The sequence below is a fragment of the Spermophilus citellus genome (assembly GCF_964194105.1).
Source record: "Spermophilus citellus genome assembly, chromosome: 2".
Lineage (NCBI taxonomy): Eukaryota > Metazoa > Chordata > Mammalia > Rodentia > Sciuridae > Spermophilus > Spermophilus citellus.
Window position 1 is genome coordinate 23411570 of NC_138183.1, and position 27095 is coordinate 23438664.

The window sequence follows — 27095 nt, forward strand, 5'->3', positions numbered from 1 at the left end:
GAATAATACTGTGTTATTTTTAACATAGGTTCTCCCTGCGAAGTCCCCTTCACTCCTATAAATGGGGATTTTACATGTATCCAAGACACTGCCGGCGTCAACTGCACGTTAAGTTGCCTGGAGGGCTATGACTTCACAGAAGGGTCTACTGAGAAGTACTACTGTGCTTACGGGGATGGTATCTGGAGACCACCATATTCTACTGAATGGCCAGACTGTGCTAGTAAGTTCTGATTTCATTCCTGATCCTTTTTAATATGTGTGAATTGTGTGTGTACATTTCTAAGTGTTAAAGAGGAAACTTGACTTACAATAGAAATGAGTGGGATATGGCATCATGAATTTGAAATGCTTATGAATAAGAGAATTACTCTTCCCTGGATTTACAGTAGCCACCTGACTCTTGGGGTGCTGTAGGAAAGACCATTTGGGCCCTCTTATTATTTAACAGAAATATCTGAAGAGGTTTGAGAGCATGCAGTTTTTAAAAAAAAAAAATTGTGTTTCTCGTTTATTATTTTTTGGCTTTTTAAAAATTTGTATTTGTATCTTTATGGAGTATATTATAAAAGTACAATACATGTATGCAATGTGTAATAAGCCAATCAATGTAATAAGTATTTCCATCTCTTCAACCAAGCATGCAGTTTTTGATCTGTACATATGAATTTGAAGCCTCATAGTCTGAAAAAGAGCTTATGTTTAACTTAGTGTCAAACAGGTAATGATTATAAAATAGATTATTTTCATTCTCTTTAGATTCAATTTAGATTTAGATCTATTCAGTAATCTTAAACATGTTGTTATACAAATAACCCAATATTTTATCTACTGTAGATAACAATGATCTGGAATGAATCTTTGATCAAGTAGCACAGATGGAGTTTAAATGTCAACGGCATATAAAAATAATAGAATCCACTTACTGGAACTATTTTTTTTCCAAATCAGGGAAATAAATAGAAGTAATCTACACTTAACTTCTTTTACAAGTTTGATGGTAGGACACTATGAATAGGCATTGTCCCTGAATATATTGAAACCTATTGCTAAATCTAACCCTGCAAGCTTTTGATCCAAGAAGAAATTTGTCTCTGTCAAACTTATACTTTCAAGGAATATGACTGTATATGATATCTAGAAATGTTTCAATGTATATTGGTTGCAAATATAAATGTATGGTATGTAAATTCATGTAAATATAAAGTAGCTTTGGTCCAGCTAGAATAAAAGGATCTCTTATTCTCTCAAATACTCAACTTTTTCTTTAGAAGGTAAAGAATAATATATTAAAGCAAACTCATTACGGGAAAACCACATACAGTACTGCTTTCCTCATGTTTATCATGATCACTTTGTGCCTTGGAACTTGCCCTTAACTATTTATCTCTTGTTTTTAGAACAATCTCTCAAATTGTGTTAGAATCAAAATTTTAACTTTTGATTATTCCATAGAAAGTTAAGTTTTTGTTTTGAAACTGAAGGGGTTTTACCCAACATTTTTCCAGTAAAACGTTTCGCCAACCATGGGTTCAAGTCCTTTGAGATGCTATACAAAGCAACTCGCTGCGACGACACGGATCTGCTGAAGAAGTTCTTGGAGGCATTTCAGACGACCCTGGGGAAGATGGTATGTCCATGATGTCAGTAGATGTCCCTTATTTTTTCTCATATTTTAAAGGATGCTTGTTAAGGTGGTCACAGCTTCTTTGGGTCACTTACAAGTGAAATTTCTACTCCTGACTATTTCCCTCTTCTTTGTGATCCAAACTTGTGCCTAATGCTTAGAATTACGCATAGATTTTGGACTTCTGGGATAAACTGTAAGTAAATCTGCATTAAATCTTTCATATTTTAAAACACCCAAGTCAGGAAGTTAGAGAAGCAGAGTCCCTTGGTTTGAGAAATTCTGACAAAACAACAACAACAACAAAAAACATTGCAGACTGTGTTGTTTTATCATGAGACGATAATTGAACATTTAAAGGATTTTTCCTTATATAGTGGCATTTGCTGTATGCCAAACATTGTTATAAACGCATTAAACATTAACTGGCATCTAGTCAATAAATACTTGTTTTAAGGTTATTATCTAATCAATAAAACCAAATTCCCAAAAGAGAAATAATTGTCACTATTGCTAACAAACCAAGAAAAATTATCCTCATTAGGACATTGTTACTATAGATCTGTACTTGAAAAGTCACCAATAGTAATTATCACCCATCCCAAGCTGGTGATAAATATCAAGTAGAACCGACACTGAAATTTTTGTGAAAGTAAATTTTGCACGTGTTAGTCTCAGTGTCTATCACAAGCTAAATTTGTAGCAGGTTAAAGATGGCATAATGGACCAGAATGTGCTATGAAATGCTCATTCACACATTTAATGAATACTTAGTTAGTATCATGTGCTTATTCTAGACACTAGAAATTCTGATGTGAATAAAATAGCCAAAATTCCATGCAGTCATAGAATTCACATACTAATAAATTGATAAATAATAATGAAACTGTGTGGGAAATATGTAGCACGCTAGATAGCATAGTGCTATGGAGTAAAATGAAGCCCAAAGAGGGGAAACCTCACATAAGTTCCCTGTTTGAAAATGAGGCTGTGAGCTGTGGTTCTTCCTAGGGGAAGAGTGTTGCAGACAGGGGGAAGCAAGTGCAAAGGCCTTGAGGCAGAAGTGTGATAGGGAATTTGAACCACTATAAAGAAGTTCGAGTGGCAGGAGGAGAGAGGATAATGGGCTGAGTGACGGGAGACTGGCAAAAAGATCCCAGGGGTTAGAAGAAGAGTGAGAAGAGAAATCAGACTGTGGAGCACTTTGAAAGTCACTGTAAAAAATGTTGCCTTTTATTCTAAGTGAGATGGGAAGCCACTCAGGGAAACTAACTTTCACATAACCTTGGGCATTGGGAGAAGTAGAGGGTGGGAGAGAGTGAGAAGACCACATAGGAAATTAAAGCAAGGGGCTGGAGTTGTGGCTCAGTGGTAGAGCACTTGCCTTGCAAGTGTAAGGCACTGGGTTTGATCCTAGAACCACATAAAAACAAACAAAGGCATTGAGTCCATGCACAACTAAAAATATATATTGAAAGAAAGAAAATTAAGCAAGAGATGATGGTAGCTTGGGTTGCATTAGGAGGTGTTGAGAAGTGAGTGGATTTGGAGAACTATTCTGAAAGTAGCTCCAGTAAGACTTGCTGATAAACTGGATATAGATTGTGAGAGAAAGAGAGGAGTCAAGGAGGCAGTTTGTCAGAGCACAGATACAGGTAGTGGGTGCCCATGATGGTGAAGTGTATGAAAGGATCTTCTCTGACTTCTATTGGGAAAAATGATCACCTGTGAATAAGCATGAGGAGGACACGGTGAAGGTCTAGGAAGAGAGAAGATGGCATAAAACAATTTTCTAGGTGAGCATGAGTAGGTGCTTAAAAGAAATGTTGGGATAGACAGCAGAATACATCAGTCACTAGAAAGGCAATTTGTAAATCAATGGAAATGTAACTGATGTGACACAGCAATCTGTATACGGGGTAAAAATGGGAGTTCATAACCCACTTGAATCAATCTGTGAAATATGGTATATTAAGAACTATGCAATGTTTTGAACAACCAACAATAAAATTTAAAAAAAAGTAAAAAAAAAAAAAAAAGAAATGTAGTAAGATTGGCTCTGCCAATCTGCATGGCTGTTTCTCTCAAGCCATAAGTGGCCATAAGGTACAGGTATGGAGAAAGCAGGGTAACTAAATGAAGTGGGTTTAAGCGTTCTGCTGGCAAACACAGTGAGAAAGAGACATTCAAGGGAGGATAGACTGGGGAATCTAAGATGGGTGGAGAAAGACGTGGAGGCTTGAGAGGCTGAGCAAGTGTGAGGGGAGTTGGGGTCGATGGCTTGTGGACTCCTGATGAAGCCAAGGAACTGGTGGATTCCTGAGAGTAGGAGAAGTGCAGTTACTGGTACTAATACCACCTGAGGTTGTGACAGGGGAGTGAGTGACCAACGATGGCTGGAAGGTAAGAGAGAGGAGGAAAGGAACTGAAAAGTCAAGGAGACAAAAGCATCAGCAGGGAATGGGAGGGTGACTCAGCATGGAAAAACCCTGGAGATGACTGCCACCAAGAGACACAGTGAGTGTATCATTGGTGGCATTTGCTTCAGACCTATGAGGATTTAAGGAAGTATGAGGACATATGACTTGGAAATAGCAATGAATCATGCGGGTGATTCCTCCACTCCCGGGTCTGCCCAAAATTCCAATATTTTAGAATTTCTAATATTTCCAGAATCATTTTCTGGAAAATATTCCAGAAAACTGAAAATCTGGGTTTCATTTTAAGCAAAAGTGAAAGGAACATAAAGAGAGGGGTAGGAAATAATAGATTTGCCTTTGACCCACTGTGAGCTGCAGAAGGACAGAGAAAGGTTTGGGGCTTGGGATGGAAGGGACTGAAGAACCAATGGAGTTGAAGAACTATATGGGGTGAAAGTTTAGAGGCAGAGCTATCCCAAGAGTCCTGAGCTTCTGTGGTAGAGAGAGATAGAAGGTATAAGGCTAATCTTGGTGGTCAACAGGCTGTAGGGGAGGAGGTAGAGGAAGTCAGGAGTCTTTTGAGGAACATGCAGAGCTCTGACCCATCCTCTCCTGCTAATGAAGATGTGAAAGGCAGAAAAGCACAGGACTCGTCCGAAGCAAACAGAGATGCGATTGGCACTTGATCCTCTTCCTTTTTGTTTGCAGGTCCCATCATTTTGCAGTGATGCTGATGACATTGATTGCAGGCTGGAGGATCTGACCAAAAAATATTGCCTAGAATACAATTATGACTATGAAAATGGCTTTGCAATTGGTAATTACATTATTTAGCATCAGTAGTTTGCAAGACTGATCCATAAAATCAAACAATTCCAGAAGAGTGAAGCAAACCAGAAACTTAAGTTTTATTAGTTTCTTCACTGAGTATTATAGAATGGCGATATAATTCAATCGTGTACTTAATGATCATTATGTATATATTAAATTTGGTTATCAAATAAAATGTTTCAAAATATTGGCCAGAACTCTTCAGGGTGATAAAAATGTAGTTATATTGTGATGGTAGAATTCAATAGTGAGAGGCTAGGTGGGGTGGCACATGCCTATAATCTCATATAGGAGGCTGAGGCAGAAAGATTCCAAGTTCAAAGCTAACTTAGTAAAGCCCTAAGCAACTCAGCGAGATTCTGTCTCCAAACAAAGTACTAAAAGGTTTGGGGACAAGCACTCCTGGATTTCATCCCTGCCACCTCCCCAAAATATTTCAATAGTGATATGATATTTTAGAAGAGAATCATAGCAGTTGTAAAGAACTAGTAGCAATTTTTATATGACATTCAACTAACATTTCAATTAAACTATTAATTTAAAATATACATAGAATTATTGAGATTCCTCACACAGAATAAATTAAGATTCAATTATTTGAGTTCATATACCATTAAGTGGAATCTGGAGCTTTTCTCCAAGTGGATTTTGAACATTTTTATTAAGATTCTTCCAAAGTATATCGTTTTGTTTTCTATAATAGCTACATGATACTTGAGGGAAAATGTTTAAGTAAAATAATAAAAATCTGAAAAATAATTCTTGTGTACAGCACATAACTTAGATCAATATGGCCAGGAAGATTTTAATATTCACTTATTGAGTTTTATTAATGGCTTGATGTTGGGTTAGATGATTTCTAGATCACAGGCAAACCTACAAGATAAGACTCATCTCCATTTATAAATAAAAGAACTGAGGTTCAAAAAAATAAAAATCATTTGATTCAGATTATGCAACCATACATCCTATGTCAAGAAGCCTGAACCCCGGGTTTAACCAGATCAACACTGGGGTATCAAACGAATCCCAAGCATCAATGCGTCCCCCTATGTAGTTGCATCCTATGAATACTTAAGTACATGTTGCCTCTGGAAACTACCCAACCTTTAAACCATGCTATGGATATTGTAAATAAGCCTCACAAAGGACACCTGTGCATGTACATTGAGTTCATAAAGCCAATATGTTTTTCCTTCATTGGAACAAGCCCTAAAGGGAAATAGGAATTAACTGCAATTCTGCACCCACCCTTTATTTATCTATAGTGTTAGGATAATTTACTATATCTCAAAGATAGGATGGTATGAACACCTAGGCACCTTCATAGGTTCCCTGCTTTTGTGCAATTCGTTGGTAATCTAAATTACACATGAAGTGCCCCAAAATTATAGTAGACGATTGTAGACCAAACCCCATATGTAGTGTGTCACTGGGGCATTTAGCATCAAGTGCAACTGACCTATGACCTAACATAAGAACCTAGATGCGGATGGAGATGCAACTGTAAGATCACTTGTTCCTCTGCCCCAACTGTCAGGACCAGGTGGTTGGGGCGCAGCTAACCGGCTGGATTATTCTTACGATGACTTCTTGGATGCCGTACAAGAAACACCCACAGGCGTCAGCAAAACCAGAACTTCCCGGATTAAAAGAAGTGACCCATGGTCTAACCAAAAAATTAAGTTAATTTTTAACATCACAGGTAAGGATAAACTTGTCTATTTGGATAGGTAATATGATATGAATTTTTTTATTCAAAACCTATTTCTTAAATCCGTCGACTGTTATCATTATTAGGAAATGACCCTGGATTGAAGAATTGGGGAAAGCATAATTAACTAAGCTTTGCCAGCTTCCCCTCACCACCACTAGTTGAATATCACAGATGTATTCTATGATTCTCGCAGCTACAAGCACCCTGCTTTGTTCCCATCTTGGCATGATGTACTAAGGCAAAATGAGAGAATATGCAGCAATTTAATATGCTATTGTTAAGAAAAAATGTGATATGGGCCCAGCATCTGAGAGAAGGATTAAAACAAATTATATTTCTCTTAATATTATCCATGTCCTAGTGGTTTCAGTGTATAGCAGTTGAATTTATTTTGAATGAATTTTTCCCTGAAAGACTTTCAACATACCATTTCTTTTTGGTAAAAATGAACTACAAGTGGATTCCGGAAACACCGTGTGTGTGTGTGTGTGTGTGTGTGTGTGTGTGTGTGTGTGTGTGTGTGTTATGTTTTATCTTGTTTTGTTTTCATCTCAGCTAGTGTGCCGTTACCTGAGGAAAGAAACGATACCCTTGAATGGGAAAATCAACAACGACTCATTAAGACATTGGAAACTATCACAAATCGACTGAAAAGGACCCTCAATAAAGAGCCCATGTATTCCTTCCAGCTTGCATCTGAAATGCTTGTAGCCGACAGCAATTCATTGGAAACGGAAAAGGCTTTTCTCTACTGCAGACCGGGCTCAGTGCTGAGAGGGCGGATGTGTGGTAAGACTCTTCCCTGTGATCACAAATACTCCATGAACATTGGGTCTGGAGAGATGGGGAAAGCCATTTTACAATGCACAGAAAGGAATATTGATGTAAAACATATCACTATTATTGTATGGTTGTTATTATTACTATTTTGTCCCCAAGATCTAAGTAACCACTATTGATCAGAACAAGAGATCTATTTTAAGTGAGGGACTCTAATCTTATTTTTATTTATAGATCTAAAAATCTCACAGCTTTGAGCAGTAACCCTGATTAAAAAAAAAAAAGCAGCTAATGCTTTTTTTTGACCACTTCTGTATGCCAGACGAGAGCTCTCAGGTTCAATCCTCTTTAGAACCTCTAGGATGCACCATTACTGTTTAAGCACCTGTTGCAGATGAGAAAACTGAAGCCAGAAAGCCTGAGAACTTATACATTAAGACAATAAGTGGTGCTGCAAAGTTTCCCACTTAGACAGTAAATTCCAAAGTCTTCACTTTTTAAAATTAAATGTAAAATTTACGTGACATAAAATAAACTGTTTTAAAGTTTGCAATTCAGTAACATTAAATTAGTGTTTGCAATCATCACCTCCGTTTCCAACATATTCTCATCACCCCCAAAAGGGACCCTACACACATCAAGCAAGCAGTCCCCACTCTCCCTCCACCGAGTTTCTGCCAAGATCTGGACAGTCCAACCTGTTTCCCAACACATCTTCCACTAACTTTTCTTAGTTAATCTCTCTATAGATTTTCTTAGTTAATCTCTCTATAGATGTGGCTCTTGTTTCCAGTCCAGAAAACATTCTCCAGCAGTTCTTATCACCATTCCAAGAGCTCAGCCGGGCTTTCCAATACTGTTACAAATTCAACACATTAAAATTGTCATTTAAAAAGCCTGCTCTGCTTTCCTCCCTGCCTTGTGAGAAAAATCAGGAATTGCTTCTCATTTGCTAATGTGGTCTTTGGACCACCTGTGTCACCATTACCTAATGCATCTTGACTCAGGCCTACCTCAGAACTCATGGGTCCAACACCTTGGACATGGAAGCATGGGTATCTGCATTTTTAATAAATACTTAGATAATTATTAAACACTGACATCTTAGAATTACCTTGGTACTACTTTCATCTGTCCTCTCTGTACGAACTTTGATAGCAGCCTTTTCAGAGTCGAACCTTCCATTTTGGCCTAGGATTTCTGAGACACTCCAGACCTCCAAGGAAGGAAACTTCTAAAACTGGCCTGTTTCTTTGGGGTCCGTGACTCTGAGGATACTTCAGATACTTCTTACTGCCATCAGGAACAAGGGGTGCTTTAGTTCACCTGTTTTGGTCTCTCGGAGTGATGCTGAAATGGATTGGTCGTGGGTTTTATAACTGGTAGTATTCAGAGGAAGAGTTAAGAAAATATTTTTTAATATCTCAAAGCCTCAGATTAAACATTCATTGTTTTATCTTTTTCTTCTGGTGGCTTTCTCTTTGTTGGCTGTGTATTTCCATGTTGATCTGGTTTATCAGAACTTCCCCCCCACACCCCCTCCTTCCACTCCCTTCCTCTTCTCTACTGGTCTTTCTTCTATTTATTGATTGCTTTTTAAATTGGTGCTTTTTAGATGTACATAGAGGTAGAATTGACTGTGGTATATTCACTTATGTACATAGTGTAATTTTGCCAAATTCATTCCACATTTTCTCCCTTTTCCTGTTCCTCCTCCCTCCCCCTTAATCTCCCCCCTTTACTCCACTAATCTTCCCTCTATTTACAGGAGATCCATTCCCCTCTTTTCCCCTTAATTGATTCTAGATTCCACATGAGAGGAAACATTTGACCCTTGACTATCTGAATCTGGCTCATTTCACTTAACATGTGTTCTCCAGGTTCATTCATTTACTAGCAAACACCATAATTCCATTCTTCTCTATGACTGGGTAAAACTCCATTGCATATGTAGGCCACATTTTCTTATTCCATTCACCTGTTGACAGGCACCTGAGTTGGTTTCATAACTTGGCTATGGTGAATTGGGCTGCCATAGACATTGATATGACTGTGTCACAATAGTATGCTGATTTTAGTTCATTAGATCAATACTGAGGAGTGGGATAGCTGGGTCATATGGTGGTTCCATTCATAGTCTACTGAGGAACCTTCATTCCACTTTCCAAAGTGGCTGCAGTCCTACCAACAGTGTAGGAATCTTAGAGCTTTTACTCATACTTTAAAGCCCTATGATGGAAGCCCTAAACTTGGTCAATAAAAATTTCCATCTTCTGAAGAAAAACTAAAAAAAAAAAAAAAAAAAAAAAAAAAAAAACTGGATACTACTAGCTTCAAAGAATACACTTCTAGAAGTTTACCTTGGGAGTAAATCTCTGACAGCAAAATTTAATCTGCACCTGGAAGCATGTGTTGCTGTTTTTGTGCCTTAGGAAAAAAGAGAACAAGGGTGTCTTGGCTATGTGGTGCTTTACTTAGTGTTACTTGCCTGTTTATCCACAGTCAATTGCCCTTTGGGGACCTATTATTCTCTGGAGCATTCCGCCTGTGAAAGCTGCCGCATGGGATACTATCAAGATGAAGAAGGGCAACTTGAGTGCAAGCTCTGTCCAGATGGGACCTACACTGAATATCTCCATTCCAGAAGCATCTCTGAATGTAAAGGTAGAGGTTTAGTAGACATTTTGCTCAGCAGCAGCCTGAATTTTGTGTCCAGTTGTACAGGGAAAAAAAGATTTCTTTACCCATCACTTAGTTTATGGCTGAAGTAATAAAAGACATATTAACAAGACAAGAGCATGAAAATTTATTTGATGTAAGTCTTATGACACAGGAGCCTTCAAAAATGAAGACCCAAAGAATCAAGGAAACCAGTGTTTGTTTATCCTGAGTTTGATGAAGAAGTGGATAGTTATGGAGAAGTCTGATTGGGCAAAGGGGTCTGACTGGACAATAATAAACAGAGGGCACTTAGTAAAGTCCAGGTTCTTCCCTGTGTCCTTGTGTCTTCAGATATAAGAACATTCCTTCCTCTAGTGTAGGGTGGGCATCAGGAAAGAAGGGCAAGAGAAAGAGAGACCTTGCTGCTTCAGTTATTTTCTCAAATTCCTTCAACTTCAAATATTCAGAATGCCAGGGTTCAATATTCCATAAAAGGGGTTCTAAGCCCTGTCACAATTCAGAAACCTAAATGGCAAATAGGGTAAAATAAAGAGCATGCCTGAAAGCAATTTTATTTATTCTTTCTTTCTTTTAATGATAAGATGTTACCTGAATGTTTTCCACATTATAAATAAATCCATGTATCTATCTTTCCATTTGGAACTACTCCAAGTCAAACTCCAATCCACATTCACTGATTAGCCTGAATATTTTGCTTAAATCTCCCATTAATTAGTAGAAAGGACTTTAATGACACTTGGCAATTGGTAGATTGCTTTTTCTTAAAATAGTTACTTGATATGAGGAAATTAATTCTTTATTAAATTGTTATAGGCTCCTGTTGTTGCTACTAAAATATGCAATATTTTCCACATATTTATACTGTTGGAAACATGGGGTTTTTTTTCATAATTGAGGTTACATAAGATACACCTAACAAAGAATTTCAAAATCGCCCTTCTTTGTCATTGTTGCAAATGCAGGTGTGGATATTTAGTGAGAAATATAAACTCTGGTGTAGCGTTAGATAATTATAAATGCACCAAAAATGTATTAATGCTGAAAATCAGAGTGATTTGGAGAACAGAGGGAGGAGGAAAGGGGTGGAAGAGCTCTCCATGTCCCTCATTCTGTCCTATATTAAAATGCAGAAAACCCACTCTTGCACAGAGCTAATTTTATGCAACTTAATATCATCATTATTAATCACATTACATTTTCTTTTTAGCTCAATGTAAACAAGGTACCTACTCATCCAGTGGGCTTGAGACTTGTGAATCATGTCCTCTGGGCACATACCAGCCAGAAATTGGTTCCCGGAGCTGCCTCTCATGTCCAGAACCCACTTCAACCGTGAAAAGAGGAGCAGTGGATGTTTCTGCTTGTGGAGGTTATCAAAGCTTTAGACACTGATCTTTCTTTAAACCTACCAATTTTTATGCAAGGGGGGGGGTGCATTTCAGCAAAACTGTATGCCTACTATATGCGAAGGATGTAAATAACCTGGATTTATCAACACGTACATATAAACACTGAGCTAGTGATATTAGAAATCCAAAGAAGTACAAAATTGGTAACGGGCCTGAAATGATAATAAGCATGTGACTTCATGATGTGATGGAAATACATCTCAATTAGGAACTTAAGTTTCCTCATTTATGAAATGATGTCCTGTCTAGCATTCCTCAGAATTCTGAATTAGATTCTTCTATGAAGTCTAACATGTCATTCCTTATGATGTGAAGATTTCCTGATTGGTGGTTTACTCTGGCTCCATGTTAGAATCATGGGCACATTTATATAAATATTTTTAAAATACTGAAGCCCAACCTCCACTTCCAGAAATTCTGGTTTAATTTGTCTGGGGCAGAGCCTGGGCACTGATTTTTTTTAAGTTCCCCCAAGTGACTCTAAAGTGGAGAGCCGCTGATTTTCGTTCTCAACCATAAACAGAGAAGGCTGTAGAACACAGATAGCTGGGCCCTGTCCTCAGAGGTTTGATTCAGTTGGTCTGGGAAAAGATCCGACAATTTTCAGGTAATGCTGATTTTACTAGTCCAGGGACCACATGTTGAGAACCACTAGCTTCAAGAGGTTAGCATTCTAATTTTTAAATATTTCAAATTCCCTACTGAATTTAGTTATCCAACCAAAAACTCCTAAAGGTGTAAATTTAAAAAAAAAAAAAGATGAAATCTTAGACTAACAATGAAACTAGGCCTGACAAAGTCAACCTGCTGCCCAAAACTCCAAAAATTTGCGATATTTTGCAAAGTCAATGGTATGAGATTAAAAATAAAAAGTTGTCCTGTCAGTTAAAAAAAAAATGTGGCCAGGCTCAGTGCTTCAAGCCTATAATCCCAGCAGTAAGTGGAGGCAGGAGGATTGCAAGTTCAAAGCCAGCCTCAGCAAAAGCAAGGCCCTAAGCAACTCAGTGAGACCCTGTCTCATAAAATATAAAATAGGGCTAGGGATGTGGCTCAGTGGTCAAGTGCCCCTGAGTTCAATCCCTGGTACTCCCCTCCACCAAAAATTGTTGGCCTACCCCTGCTAGATCACTGAGGACAGAAAAAGCATGCCTAAAGATGATTTTTTAAAATATATATATATATATATATATATATATATATATATATATATATATATATATATATGTCTTCCCCATTCTCTACACATCTATGTAAAAAGCCTAAGGTCTTTGGCAACCCAAAGATCAAAAAAACTGTTCCCTCCTTGAATGACTGGTGTTTTTGAGAAGCCAACCCACTGGCACACACCTCCTACCTCCTTTCCCTCCAGCCACACATACAGCTGGATCTTATAAGAGACTGAGATGCCTGGAACACAGCTGTGTGAGGAGCCTGTGTGTGGCAGGTGGGAGGGGTGTGTCCAGTATTGCATCTTGGGAGATGTAGTCCTCACAGGTGCCACAGGGAGAAGGTAAAACATACATTGAATTATAGGTTTTTATATATGCCATCTGTTTACATTATCTCAGTACAGTGGGGTCATGGCAGATAAAACTCTTAGACCTGAGGAATTAGGCAGGTAATGTTCATTGACCTAATATTTCACTGAAAATTAAGAAAAAAATTTGCTAGGAACTCATTGAAACTCATAAACCATGTCTGTTATGAAAAAAAGCAGCATTAAATTTCTTTTATTTAAAGTCAGACAAAACCTCACATTGTGGTTAAAATAGATCTGCTAGAGACCTTTAATTTTGTCAATATACAAACTAATTTTGGAAAAAATTCTGCAGTAAAACACTTTGTCCCCACCCCTACTTCCTCCAACCACAACTTAGAGATTTTTTTAGTGAAACGAGTTCATCTTTGACAAAATTTTTTAAGCTTTCTAAAAGAGGCTTGAGGTTTGTCTAACACCAAATTTGTAATTAAGCCATTATAATTCCCAGAAAGTCTCTAAAGTTCTGGTAACTGCCTCCATTTCTCCTAATAGTCTTAGCACGAATTTAACCACAGTTTGCCTATCATTCCTGAGATCTGAGAATAACAAACCTCAACACTCCTGGGGTGCTGGATAAACACTGTTTTACTTTAAATTTAAATATTCATGAGTTCTAAAATGGTCTCGCATGTATTTCTTCTTAGATTTCCTCTCCTTTTTCTTTTCCTTTCTTCCTCCCTTTCTTCTGCGTGTCTTTTTATCCCTTTTCCTTTTAATGTCTTTGTATTGATTTGTTTTTATAAGCATGTTGTACAGCTTACTTTTTTGCTTAGATGTCACTTTTGGCATTTTTTTTAGCATATGGGACATAAAACATTATTAATAAATATGCAATTATATGTAAGTATAGTACTATGGTAAAGTAATATATTCTTTATGCATTTTACATTTTTAAGTGACCTTTCATTTTTTAATTACCTACTTCTTAGGTCATTAAAGAGTCTTTGGTTTATGCCTACAAACTCAAGAGTCAGAAACTTTGCATTTTTAAGAAATAATTTTTGCATGAGGAATAAATCCCACCAGTTTGTTGCTGTTGTTAACATACCCATAGGAGAAGGAAAGACTGTTTTTGGCCCTCTAGATGAAGTTAAAAATCAGGCTTAGGTTGAACAATATATAAAAATAATATATACAAAATAACCACAAAATACCCCCCCCCCCGCAATAAATAATAGACAACTATATAGGAGAAGTACAATTTACGTTAAGTATTTAACAAGAGCAACTTCATTTATCAGCAAAGTGTAGTGCAATTCCATTTCCACCTCCAAATTGAAAAGGAAATTTAAATAATCACTATCAATGCTAACAAACATTCAGTGTGAAGAGCAATTTCATATATTGCTGATGCAAGTGTAAGTTGGAACCTCTTTTTCTAAAATGATTTGGCGTTACACATCAATAGCTTTAGTTTTTCGTTTTTGGGTTTTTTTGTTTTGTTTTGTTTTAAATATTTTTAGGCCCAACCATTTAGCTCCTCAAATTCAGCTACTCAAATTCAACTACTGAAGTTCAACTGCTATCCCAAGGAAATAATCAGGACTATACACAAATATTTATGTAGGAAATTTCAACATTATTTATTATCACAAACAACTGAAAACAAATCTAATGTCCAATAGTGAAGGAAATGTTAGATCAATTATGGTCTGTCAAACGGATGTGAAATTATTTAATGTCTAGGGAATGATTTGGAAAAAGTTTGCAATATAATGATAAGTGGAAAAATCAGAATACACTATCCCATGACCAATTCTAATCTTTATTGAGTGAATGAGTGTTATTAAAGACAGGAGGAAACAAAGCAAGCTCTTTCTCTTGGGTGGCAAGATGGTGTGGGTATTAAAATGTGAAGGGGTTATATTAGTATAGTATTTCAGTAGCTTTCTTACAACACAAAGTAAAGCAGTTCTTTTAAATGTAGAGTGTGTGGTTCTGTATGCACAAATGGCTTGTTTTTCTTTTGCAGTACCTTGTCCAGTGGGCGAATTCTCTCGTTCTGGGTTAATGCCCTGTTATCCATGCCCTCGAGACTATTACCAACCTGATTCAGGGAAATCTTTTTGCCTGTCTTGTCCTTTTTATGGAACTACAACTATCACTGGTGCCAGATCTATCACAGATTGTTCAAGTAAGTTGTGATACTCCTTTTCTTACAAATCTCATGTTGGAGACTTGCTTTTATTTGTCTCTGTGGTTTTGTCCATTCTGAATATCACTATTTTCAGTAAATCGGGGTGTCTAGAGTTGTTAAATTGTCTCTTTAAGAGCTTTTGATAACAATGACTCAAAGAGTCATTTTGGAAATGTTGAACTTGGTACCGTCCAAATGTCCAAGAGTCTAGGATTTAATGACACGTACCTATCTCCATAGTCTCCTGTTTCCTCTTCTGACAACCAGAATCTTAACCAGAGTGTTTAGATAGAGTCTACTTATTGGCAACATCTAACACATACTGACATCTTTTTCTAATGTTTTCCTGTTAATTTTTATTAGGTTTTAGTTCAACTTTCTCAGCTGCAGAGGAAAGCATAGTGCATCGGACCTCTCCTGGACACATCCAAAAGAAGTATGAAGTCAGCAGTCAGGCAAGTCCATTTGCTTTTCTTTCTTAAAATTTTTATTAGTGGATCACGATTCTATATAATGGTGGAATTTCTTTCAAAGTCTTACATGAGTACAATATAATTTGGTTAATTTCATTCAGCAAGTCCATTTTCTACATATAAAATGTTCTGTAGTGGAATGCTTGGAAAATAATTTGTCTTTTTACATGTCACAGAGAGAGAAACCACTGGGGTAAAATGAATAATTGCATTTACTCATGACTCTCAATAAGAACTTTCAAAAAGTGAAATACTAGATGTCCTAAGTACCAAAAAATGGGAGTTCTTCCCAGCAATGTCTGCTCAAGAATGTGTAGATGTGGGAGTCTCCTGATTCACTAAGAATTAACACTGGCCATCAGCAGAGCCCATCTTTTGAAAAGGGGCGTTTGGTTTAGCCAAATGTCTTTTCTGAAAGACGGGAAGAATTACTCAACTTTCATGAAAAACTATTTACATATTTTTGCGACAAAAAAAAAACATTTCTTGGAATGAGATGTGAGTTTAAACAATTAAGAAACAAACTCGTGAGCATAACTGAACCAATTGTTTTCCATATTTGTTAAATCTGGTTGCTTTAGTAGATTCTGCCATAACTCTCAATTCACCTTGCCCAATGTCATGAGTTCCTTGACATTTGGGTTTTTTTTGGATAACAGAATATATTCCTTATTTCAACTTCCTACAGCCTAGTCCAAACATGACTTGTTAAGGTTTTGTAAGTCATGTTAAAAGCTAAACCTAGGGCTGGATTTGTGGCCCAGTGGTAGAGTACCTGGCATGTGTGAGACACTGGGTTCGATCCTCAGCACCACATAAAAATAAATAAAATAAAGATATTGTGTCCATCGACAACTAAAAAGATTAAAAAAAAAAAAAAGCTAAGCCTATTGAACACTGAAATTTGCAGGAACCTCTAAATTAGGGACTATCAAACCCGGAGGCATAATAGAATCTGCTGGCCAACTTTTAAAACTAATAACATAGAGATAGCACTCCCAGAGATTCTGATTTAGCTGGCTTGTGTTGGTGGTCTGTCTTTCATGTATTTAAAGAACATTTCAAATGGATTCTAATGTGTAGCCAGCATTTAGGGACACTGGTTGTCTGGGCTTACCAGAACATCATTCAAGAATAAAAATAGTGAGCCAGGCACAGTGGCACACACCTGTAATACCAGCAGCTCAGGAAGCTGAGGCAGGAGGATTTCAAGTTCAAATCCAGCCTCAGCAACTTAGCGAGGCCCTAAGCAACTCAGTGAGACCCCATCTCTATATAAAATATTAAAAAAAGGGCTGAAAATGTAGTTCAGTTTAAGTGCCCCTAAGTTCTATCCCTGGTGCCAGCCAAAGAAGAATAAAAATATTGTTTATGCGGGATACACATGCCTATACACCAACATTATTCAGGCAACGGTCCAGCTAGCTTGAGTGAACTCACCTGAAGTAGGAACCAGTCATCTGTGTTGCAACCTACTGATTCCCAAGTCAGGATTGCTCTGAAATGAACAGAGAGAAGGTTTTGTCTCTGATTGATTTCTTTTCCATTTGGTAGGTTTTCCATGAATGCTTTCTAAACCCTTGCCACAACAGTGGAACCTGCCAACAACTTGGGCATGGTTACGTTTGTCTCTGTCCACCTGGGTATACAGGTAATGTAGAAGAAGGCAAATTTTAGTATGTTTTATGTGAAATCAGTGTGTCATATAGAATCAAACTTTGAATATTAAATATATATTGTATAAGATACATTAGACATATCAGAACAAAAATAAAATTGGCCAAATGAGGTAAATCAATAAGTGCCAAAAGTATACATACCCTGCAAATTAGTTTTCTTTGCACAGTTTGGAAGAAAAACAAGGAATTATCTTCTCAATGAAAAATTCACATCATAACTCATGATTTAAATTGGAACACAATCCCAGAAGCTGTGTCCAAGGGTTTCATTCTAACACAAATTAAATGTGTGACACTCAACATAGAACAGATTGTCCACATAATTATTTTCAAACAAACTCCTAGTTTCATGTGTTACAAACTAGTGGTAGAAGTTCTTGTAAATGACCATGATTTGTTGCTTTGGTTCTGTATTTCTGGAAGCTGTGCTTAGAAAAACAATATGCCTTTGGACCTGATTATATAGGAATTCTATAAGAATTATGTTTCTTGAATTTTGGCTCAAATTATAGCTGAGTCCAGAAAGATACTGTTTAAGGGGAAAGGAATTATACCTTAAAATGAGAAATAATTTAAAATAATTCCCTGTTTTCTTCAAGAGTTTTTTGCATTAAAAAATATGTGCAACGAACTTGAAAATTTTTTAATGAGAAAAATGGTGTTTAGATAAAACGATTCACCACAAAATAGCAAAGAAAAGTTAGAAAACAAAATAGAATCAAGAGCTAGCAAAAACATTGGCATTCCACTTATTACAGAAAGCTTGGGAGGGGGTGAAGTTTTATAAAAAAATTGTTGGCCTGGCCTGATATAGTGAGGCATACCTCTAATCCCGGTGACTTGGGAGGCTGAGTTAGGAGGATTAAAAGCTCAAGGCTAGCCCAGGCAACTTAGTGAGACTTTGTCTTAAAACAAACAAACAAAAAAAAAGGGCTGGAGGTGTAACTCAGTAGTGAAGCATTCCTGACTTCAATTCCCAGTACCAAGAAAAACAATTTTTTGTCCTCATATTCCATAGGAAATAATAAATCTTGTTTGAGACTTTTGTAAATAAGTGGTGATTGAGAGAGGTGGTTCTCAAATATTAATATGCACCAGAATTATCTGGTAGGCTTGCTAAAACCCTAGAGGTTCTAGAAGTCCTGGAATTTCTGGTTCAGTAGATCTGGGGTATAGTTAGAGAATTAGCATTTCTGTTATATTCCCAGATAATGCTGATGTTCATACTTGGAGACTCCTTGGTGTAGAGGAAGAGCATGGGTTTCCAGGAGAGGTAGCCCATAGAAAGCCTGTGTGTACCCTAAAGGAAAATGCAGCCCACTCTCCAGCATCTGGCATGTGAGCTCAGGTCTGACAGGATTTAGCTCCATCTTCACCCCTTAGCAAGGTGACCTTTGTAGCAAGTACACAGGACTTCATGTTTTTTACTTTGAAATTAACATAAATCCTGGCTCTAGTTTCTACTTTAAGGTTTCCCTCCTCCCTTCCCCGAACACCCTTCTGATTTGGAGTCTTTTGCTATCTTCTATGTACAAGGTATCTTAAATATGTTTAGAAAAAAGTAGTGCTTCCCTTGAATACTTAACTAGAAGGTAGTCCTCTCTTCACCACTAACCCCTCATAAATTTAGATTATTAAGATGGTAAGCTTTAACTGATCATGGTTCTGTTTCTGTTAATCCCTCTCCTTGATTGTCCTTCAGTGTTTGGTTTACATTTTAGGTTTAAAGTGTGAAACAGACATCGATGAATGCAGCTCACTGCCTTGCCAAAACAATGGAATTTGTAAAGACCAAGTCGGAGAATTCATTTGCGAGTGTGCATCAGGTTACACGGGTAAGAGAAACGTCCTTGTTTTTGCAGTATAAACCTTGGTATCATTAATATTTCATCACTGAGTTACAATGTATTATTCAGATATATTAATAAGGTAAAAATACACTGAATAGGAATATTTTCTATTCTTGATAGACAGTGAGAAAGTGTTTTCATTATGCTGTTATATAAGAAGAAGAAGAGATCTATTTAACAGTCTGAGATTGCTCAAAGTTTATAAAATAGGCAAACCCGGTCCCACCTTTGCCAACTAGAGGGTAACCTTGAATGAGTTGCTTAACTTCTCTGAACCTGGTTTGCATATGTAAAACTGGAAGTCAGGAAATGAGAGAAAATATATAAAGACACATAAAGGGTTGTTCTGTAGCTCCTCACTAGTACTTTACTGAATTTATGTAGTGTATGTTATTTCTGGGTGTCATGTCTGTGTGCACATTTGAATGTGTGTGAGTAGAATAATTACTAGCTGGACTTTGGGCACTTGCATTATTATGGACCAATCTGTCTTTCCATTTAATTTAAATGAGTGCATAATATTTTTTCTTTTATTTGTAGCTATACGTGACAGTAAAATCTATTTTGATAAATCTATACAAACATAGACTATATCTTATTTCCAATTAGGATCCCAGTCTTGTGGATTGCATATGTTACATGCATGTACCTTAGTTAAATCAAGAGTTGAAGCTTCCAATTCCCTTCCCCACAAAATAGTTCAATTCCCTGTTCAATCGCATTAAAATTATTATATTAATAATATAGCCTCATCAAATAGAGTGTACAATACATTGTTATGGAGTGCACTGAAATAATCTAACCCTCTAGTACTCTACCTTACTCATAAAATTGTTACTATACTAAAAACATATCTGAATATATATTTTAATTAAGGTGGGCATGTAATTAATTTTCTATACTTTAGTTAAGTTCCATAAAATTTTTAAAACATTTCCAAGAAACTACATCTAATAACTTTATAATCTAAAAATAACTTTTATGAAGAAATGAAAAGCACTCTAATTTATGGTAGTAATTATTTTTACCAACTCGTCTATTTTCTGTATTTGAAATTCATGCACATTTTCTTTCCTGTACTCCCTCCTACTCTCTGGGCTATGTTTGTACGGTTTCATCTCAACATATGGTATTAAATGATGCAATTCTGTTATATATTTCTTTACCTAAAATTCCAAATCTCAGGTGAGTGAGCTGTAGGGTTGAATCCTTATTTAAAAGAAAAAAAAAAGTCTTGTGGCCAGAGTGCAGACATGTACTATGAGAAAAACAGAGTCAATCTTCTAAATACATATACATGTAAATATATGTGTGTGTATACACACACATATATTTACTGTACACACACACATATATTTACTGTATCCTAAATGTATGTGCTGTTTATTAAACATTAAATTTATTGTGTGGATTTACTGTAAAAAATATAAAGTACTCATTATGGTCTGCATGAATGTGCAGATTTTTTTAGATTCACTCTTCTCAAAAACTGATTTTTATTGGTGAAATTTTCTCTTAGCACATTTTCATGTTATAAGATATATAAATGTTTTAGATATGTAGTTCCATGTATTGTAAAGTTAATCATCCTAAATTCTTCAAACCAGAGTCTTGAACTTGAAGATTTATGATTCTAGGTTCATTTCTGTACCTATCCTTGGAAATGTCACAGACCTCATTGGGTCTCCATTTCTACATGTTAGTTTGTATTTCAACATACTTGGCAAAGAGCAAAAATGTTTTACAAGCTTATTAGCAATAATTCCCACTTGCTCAATTCTTGTACCTCACCAACTTGCTTGAAAACTATTAGTTTTAATGTCCTTTCAGGTTTTCCCCAGCTCAAAGATTGTATCATTTTTTGCAGGTCAACTATGTGAAGAAAATATAAATGAGTGTAACTCCAATCCTTGTTTAAATAAAGGAACCTGCATTGATGAGTTAGCTGGCTATCGCTGCACCTGTGCAAAAGGATATGTTGGTAAGATGTTCCCATTCATCCTCCATTATCTTAAGATCCTGTAAACAATAAAAATTAATGCATTTACTAACATAATATATAAAAGTTATTTTCAGATTTTATGAGTATACTGTAATGATGTAAGAGAAAGTCCTCACTTTTGAGGAAATATACACTAAATCAAGTTTGCAATTTACTCTCAAACAGTTCAGAAAAAAAGGAATATGTTTATTTGTGTGTGTGTGAGTGCATGTGTGTGTGTGTGTGTGTGTTTATACTAAGACAAACTTTCAAGAGGGAACTGGAAATAAATCATGTAAATATTTACAAATGGACACTAATATATACAAAATAATACAACTGGCAAATGGATATCACAGATGAACACTAAATAATATGGTTAAATACATATATACTTAACTGATGAGAAAGAAAGAAAGAAAGAAAATGGCCAGGGAAGGATAGAGGCAAAGTCAAAGAAACAGAGACAATTTTTGAACTAAATGTATTAATTTTATTTTTTTTACATTATCTCCATTGGATGTCCATTACTAACCTTAGTTTCAGAAAGAAGATAAAAAGAGAGAATTATCAAAAATCCAGAGTCCTAAAATGACTCACAAAAGCCAGAGTTCATGACAGAATAGATCTCCAACCCATGATTGGCCAGTGGCTTGTGGCCTTCATTCTAGACCTTCAGAAGTGGATCCTCCCAAAAATGTAACAGAGTGATCCCAGTTTTCCCAGGGAGTAACACTCTGGGCTCTTTCTCTTCCTCATCCGTCCCAGGCCTGCACTGTGAGACAGAAGTCAATGAATGCCAGTCAAGCCCATGCTTAAATAATGCAGCCTGTGAAGACCAAGTTGGGAGGTTCGCGTGTGTATGCCTGCCTGGATTTTCGGGTACCCGCTGTGAAAAAAACATCGATGAGTGTCTCAGTCAGCCATGCCAGAATGGAGCCACTTGTAAGGATGGAGCCAATAGCTTCAGGTAAAAGGCCAAGTCTGGACTTTTTACTATTTATTTTCTTTACTCTTTGGTCATTCTGTAGTCTTTATGGAGTATGACTGTGAGTCCCAAGTCAGCCATTCTGAAATGCTGGCCCAAGGATTGGCTATAGTATAATCTCCCCACCACCTGAGGACAAGCTATACTGAACCCAGGGGACAGCCTCTAAGTTTAAAACGGACAACCTATTATGTTCTACATTTCCCAATGATTTGGATGCAGCTAGGTTTGGGAACCCCTGCTCTCTATCTATAAAGTCATAAAGGATGAAAGGAAATAGAATTTCAGTGTACAATCGCACTAGACAAAACCCGTATTTTTTAATGTTTTATGTTTTAGCTGAATTTTTTACATTAGGTAAAATCAAAATGAATTTTGTGATCATGCTTTTTAGTGTCTATCTATATCCACGATTTTCAAGCATGTAGTTTAAAAACATTATTCAAAAGAAATCTGAGTCTAAATAAAATAATAAAGGATAAGCTGTAGTGGTAGAAAATGGTGAAGTTTGAGAGAAAGACTTTGTCTTCCTGAAGCAGCTCTTCGGGTGCCAGTAGAATATAGTTTGAAACCAAACCCCCCATCATCCTTACCAAGACTGCCCTATCTCATCCCCTACCCCTTGCAGGGAATTTCAGAAGACAGCACTCCTGCAGTACAAAAGACAGAGTTCTCTTGCTTGCAAAGATGCTGCTGGTTCTATTCATTTACAACAGTTTAAAAAAATAAAAAAATAATAATGTCATCCAGGCGCAGTGGCACACGCCTGTCATCCCAGCAGCTCTGGAGACTGAGGCAGGAGGATCGTGAGTTCAAAGCCAGCCTCAGCAAAAGCGAGGCCCTAAGCAACTCAGTGAGACCCTGTCTCTAAGTAAAATACAAAATAGGGCTGGGGATGTGGCTCCGTGGTTTAGTGAGGTTTGAGGGAAAGACTTTGTCTTCCTGAGGCAATACCCGGTACAAAAAAAAAAAAAAAAAAGTCTACCTCAGTTGTGACATTTCACAGTCCCCTTCCAAGTCAGCCCCCATCAGTTAGCATCCTCTCATAAACAGCCAATAGCAACATGCAGAAGAAACAGAGAGGAAATTCTGTCCATGAGACTTCTACCCTCTATATGGAAATGAGGTATCATCCATGTGGTGTTCTCTTGAAACTTTTTACTGTTTATTTTCTTTATCTCTTGAGTGCTTTGCATTTTCTGGTGTTTAGCACTTTCTGATGGGCCACAGTTCCAAATTCTCTCCAGGGTTCAAACAATGGATGAACATCAAATTCATTTAAATCCTAACAATAGAAAAGGAGAAGAGGAACTTTCCCAATGTATGATTGTATCAAACATGGGTAGATCAAACAGATTTATCAAGTGCAGAAACCTGGTAAAGATCCCCCAATTCCAACTGAGATATCCCTTTAAACTCCCCAATACCATTTATTCCCATTCATCATTTTTCCTTCAATATCACAGAAGTGTCCCTATGAATATACCAATGCTATGTCCTATTTAATGACAAAATGTTTTAGTCATACAGAAAATTACAAAGAATAATGAAACTCATGCACTCATCCCTGTGATTATCAAACCTTAATATTTGCCTGTGTTTGATTCACATTCTTTAAAGGAACAAGTTCTTAAGGTGGGGTTGAATTCCCTCTAATATGCATGTGCACACATGTACACCTGCACAAACACACGTTCTTCCTCAGTGGTGACCATGGTCCTGAAGTTGGTATGAATCTTTCCCTTTCATGGTTTATGAATTAGTACACATATGACTTCTGAAAAACAATACATAGTATAGATTTGCATGTTACATAAGTAGGATCATACTGTATCCTCTTCCAATTTTTTTTTTCAATCAAGGTTGTTTTCAAACTATTCCACCTTTGGTTCATTTGTTTTAGCTGCTGCTTACTCTCCTGACCCATGATGGTACCATGACTCGCTTTCCAATTCTCCTTTTCAGAGACATTTAGAATGGCACTGCTATGAGCATATATTATACAGGTTCTTGTGCATCTTCTTCATCTTCTGCAATAATCTCCCAGAGTAGATGACAAGAAATGGATACAGAGGACCTGGGAAACTTGACTCTTCTTGGCATTGTCAAGTTGTCACTGTGCTCACTCTATGAGATTTCCTAATTCATGACAACCTTGTTAACATTTGGCATCCTCAGATCTATTTTCCATTCTGGTGGATTTAAATGATTTGCTGCATTCCATAGAAACTAATAACAAGTTTGCCCAAAAGACTTAAAAACAGCATACTACAGGGACACAGCCACATCAATGTTTATAGCAGCACAATTCACAATAGCTAAACTGTAGAGCCAACCTAGATGCCCTTCAGTGAATGAATGGATTAAAAAAAATGTGGCATATATACACAATGGAATTTTACTCAGCAATAAAAGAGAATAAAATCATGGCACTTGCAGGTAAATGGATGGAGTTAGAGAAGATAATGTGAAGTTAGCCAATCCAAAAAAAAACAAAAAACAAATGCTGAATGTTTTCTCTGATATAAGGAGGCTGACTCATAAGTGGGGTAGGGCAGGAGAGCATGAGAGGAATTGATGAATTCTAGATAGGGCAAGGGGTTGGGAGGAGTAGGGAGGGGGCAGGGGATTAGCAAGGATGGTGGAATGTGATGGACATCATCATCCAAAGTACATGTATGAAGACAGAATTGGGTGTCAACATACTTTGTATACAGAGATATGAAAAATTGTGCTGTATACCTATAATAAGAATTATAATGCATTCTTCTGTCATTTATTTTTTTGAAAAAAAATCAATAGAAAACAAGAGGACTTGGATAAATTACTTAACCTCTCTAGTGACAGCCTAACTTATATATAAAGCCAATCTTTATAACAACAAGTAACATATGAACATCTATGGGAGAGAATTACAAATGTATAAATAATATTCCACCTGGACTGGCACTATTTTCCACTTTATTTCTGCCACTACAAACTTCCTAGTATATGTCATCCCAAATAGATTTTCATCTGATGAACTGGGAAAAGCAACTAACAAAGCACTGTTTGGATGTGAGAACATGTTTCCACATTTCAGTTTTCAAAGCCTTCTGAAACAAGGTGATCATAAACTGGAGATTCCTTCTAATTTTTTTCTGCAACTGTTCCAGTTGTTATAACTTTTCATTTTCTTTCAGGTGCCAGTGTGCCGCAGGCTTCACAGGGCCACACTGTGAACTGAACATCAATGAATGTCAGTCTAACCCATGTAGAAATCAGGCCACCTGTGTGGACGGATTAAACTCATACAGTTGTAAGTGCCAGCCAGGATTTTCAGGCAAAAGATGTGAAACAGGTATATACGAACTCTATGTTATCAATAATAATACTAAAAGTAGCAATATAATAACAATATCCATTTTTGCTTATAATATGTACTGCATACATGCCAAAAACTTTATTTAATCTTCACATCCATCCAATAAACTAGGTACTATGATTAATGTCCCCAACAGCACAGATGAGGAAATTGAAGCTTAGAAATGGAGAGAGGGGAAATAGAGCCAGCTGAATTTGGCAGAACTCTTCCATGTCTCTAGAAAGTACACTTCCATAGGCCATTTGACTTTGAAAGTGTGAGCCTGTGGACATGTTTGGGAATCAATAGGCCAACACTAAACTGCTTTCTCAGGAGACAGGCATCTTTTAGCTGCAGGACTTTGATTTTATTGAGTAGGTTTTGCAGAATTGCCCATGAAATAGAGTAAAGCCAGACCTCTGCACAGGGCAGGCTATTGCCCTTGCAGTTACCCCTGCTTCCTTCCTGCAACATCAATCACTTCCTCTCCACTGAGTCATTCTCCTCTGAACACAAACACGCTTTAGTATCTCTTGGCTTTAATAACACTCCAATTCCATCTCTCCTGCCAGTGACTCTGTATTTCTCTGCTCTCTTTCACAATTGAGTGCTGTTCCAATCTTTTATATGCACACTGGTTATCTTTTTCAAAGGGGGGGGGGGCTATGTACATATTACAAAACATTATTTTGTAAATAATCTATATGTAATTCTGAAACTGCTTCTCAAGTAATTGTATTTACTGAAAATTAGTTTCTTGGGCAATAGCACTGCTTGCCTGCTGCTTACATTAGACTACTGGAAGTGCCTCCCCGGTGCCACAGTCTGCACTTTCTTATTTGTTTCAGAACAGCCTACAGGTTTCAATCTGGATTTTGAAGTTTCTGGCATCTATGGGTACGTCATGCTCGATGGCGTGCTTCCTACTCTCCATGCTGTAACCTGCGCATTCTGGATGACATCCTCTGACAACATCAACTATGGAACACCAATCTCATATGCACTAGAGGATGACAGCGACAATACCTTCCTCCTGACCGATTACAATGGGTAAGCAGAAGAGTGAGGATGGAGGTGCTCAGGACCTCATCCTGGCACCTGATAATTCAGAAGTGACATTGATTGGGGTGGCGGCTGGGGAAACAGGGAGAATGAGGTGCATTATGGATTCATGAGAGACAGGTGTATTATGAACCAGTCCACAAGCTCAGCACAAGGTGATACTTCTTTATGTCTTCAGGATCAGTTAATTTCAACTCTAGGGCCCCTTCCCTCTGCATTGTCAGGAAAGTCGCTTCAATTACACTCAGAGTTTTGCTTAAGAGCCACAGACCCAGGCAGGACCTCCATCATCGGTCCACCGTTCATACTTTTTATCGTTGAGCTGTCCACTGGCTCAGCCTCTAGGGGCCCTCTAGGACCACTGCTCTTTTCCACAGTCCTTAGCAAGGCTTCAAGTCCAACCTTCGATGTGGATAGACTGTAGTGCACCACTTGGCACTTCCCACTGGTACACCCACATTGTTGGCCTCCTAATGGGCAGGTTGTAGACCCCAGACACATACTGAGCTCTCAGTCCTCTCTTCAATTCAGGGAGTCCCACTACTCTGATGGAAATCTCCCCATCTTCAGACACTA

General features: G+C 37.3%; 1 protein-coding gene and 1 long non-coding RNA gene across 4 annotated transcripts in view; one reads left to right on the forward strand and one right to left on the reverse strand.

Annotated features, from left to right (window-relative positions):
• Positions 1-27095, reverse strand: part of LOC308642952 — a 1001730-nt gene that overhangs the window by 829081 nt on the left and 145554 nt on the right. Inside the window, exon 5 of one of the 2 annotated variants that reach the window (XR_014020671.1) lies at positions 17057-17114. The exons of the other annotated variant lie outside the window; for it this stretch is intronic. This is a non-coding gene — a long non-coding RNA (uncharacterized lncRNA). The remainder of the gene's footprint in view (positions 1-17056; positions 17115-27095) is intronic. 2 annotated transcript variants of the gene reach the window in all.
• Positions 1-27095, forward strand: part of SVEP1 (sushi, von Willebrand factor type A, EGF and pentraxin domain containing 1) — a gene marked incomplete at its 3' end in the record, with an annotated part of 177575 nt that overhangs the window by 88317 nt on the left and 62163 nt on the right. For both annotated transcript variants that reach the window (XM_081282377.1, XM_081282378.1), the window contains exons 12-26: positions 29-223; positions 1509-1630; positions 4756-4864; positions 6419-6583; positions 7151-7384; positions 9878-10039; positions 11265-11426; positions 14979-15140; positions 15507-15598; positions 17171-17267; positions 19017-19130; positions 21013-21126; positions 21895-22096; positions 25297-25454; positions 26306-26507. In XM_081282377.1, coding sequence (XP_081138503.1) covers positions 29-223; positions 1509-1630; positions 4756-4864; positions 6419-6583; positions 7151-7384; positions 9878-10039; positions 11265-11426; positions 14979-15140; positions 15507-15598; positions 17171-17267; positions 19017-19130; positions 21013-21126; positions 21895-22096; positions 25297-25454; positions 26306-26507 — 2290 coding nt within the window. The remainder of the gene's footprint in view (positions 1-28; positions 224-1508; positions 1631-4755; positions 4865-6418; positions 6584-7150; positions 7385-9877; positions 10040-11264; positions 11427-14978; positions 15141-15506; positions 15599-17170; positions 17268-19016; positions 19131-21012; positions 21127-21894; positions 22097-25296; positions 25455-26305; positions 26508-27095) is intronic.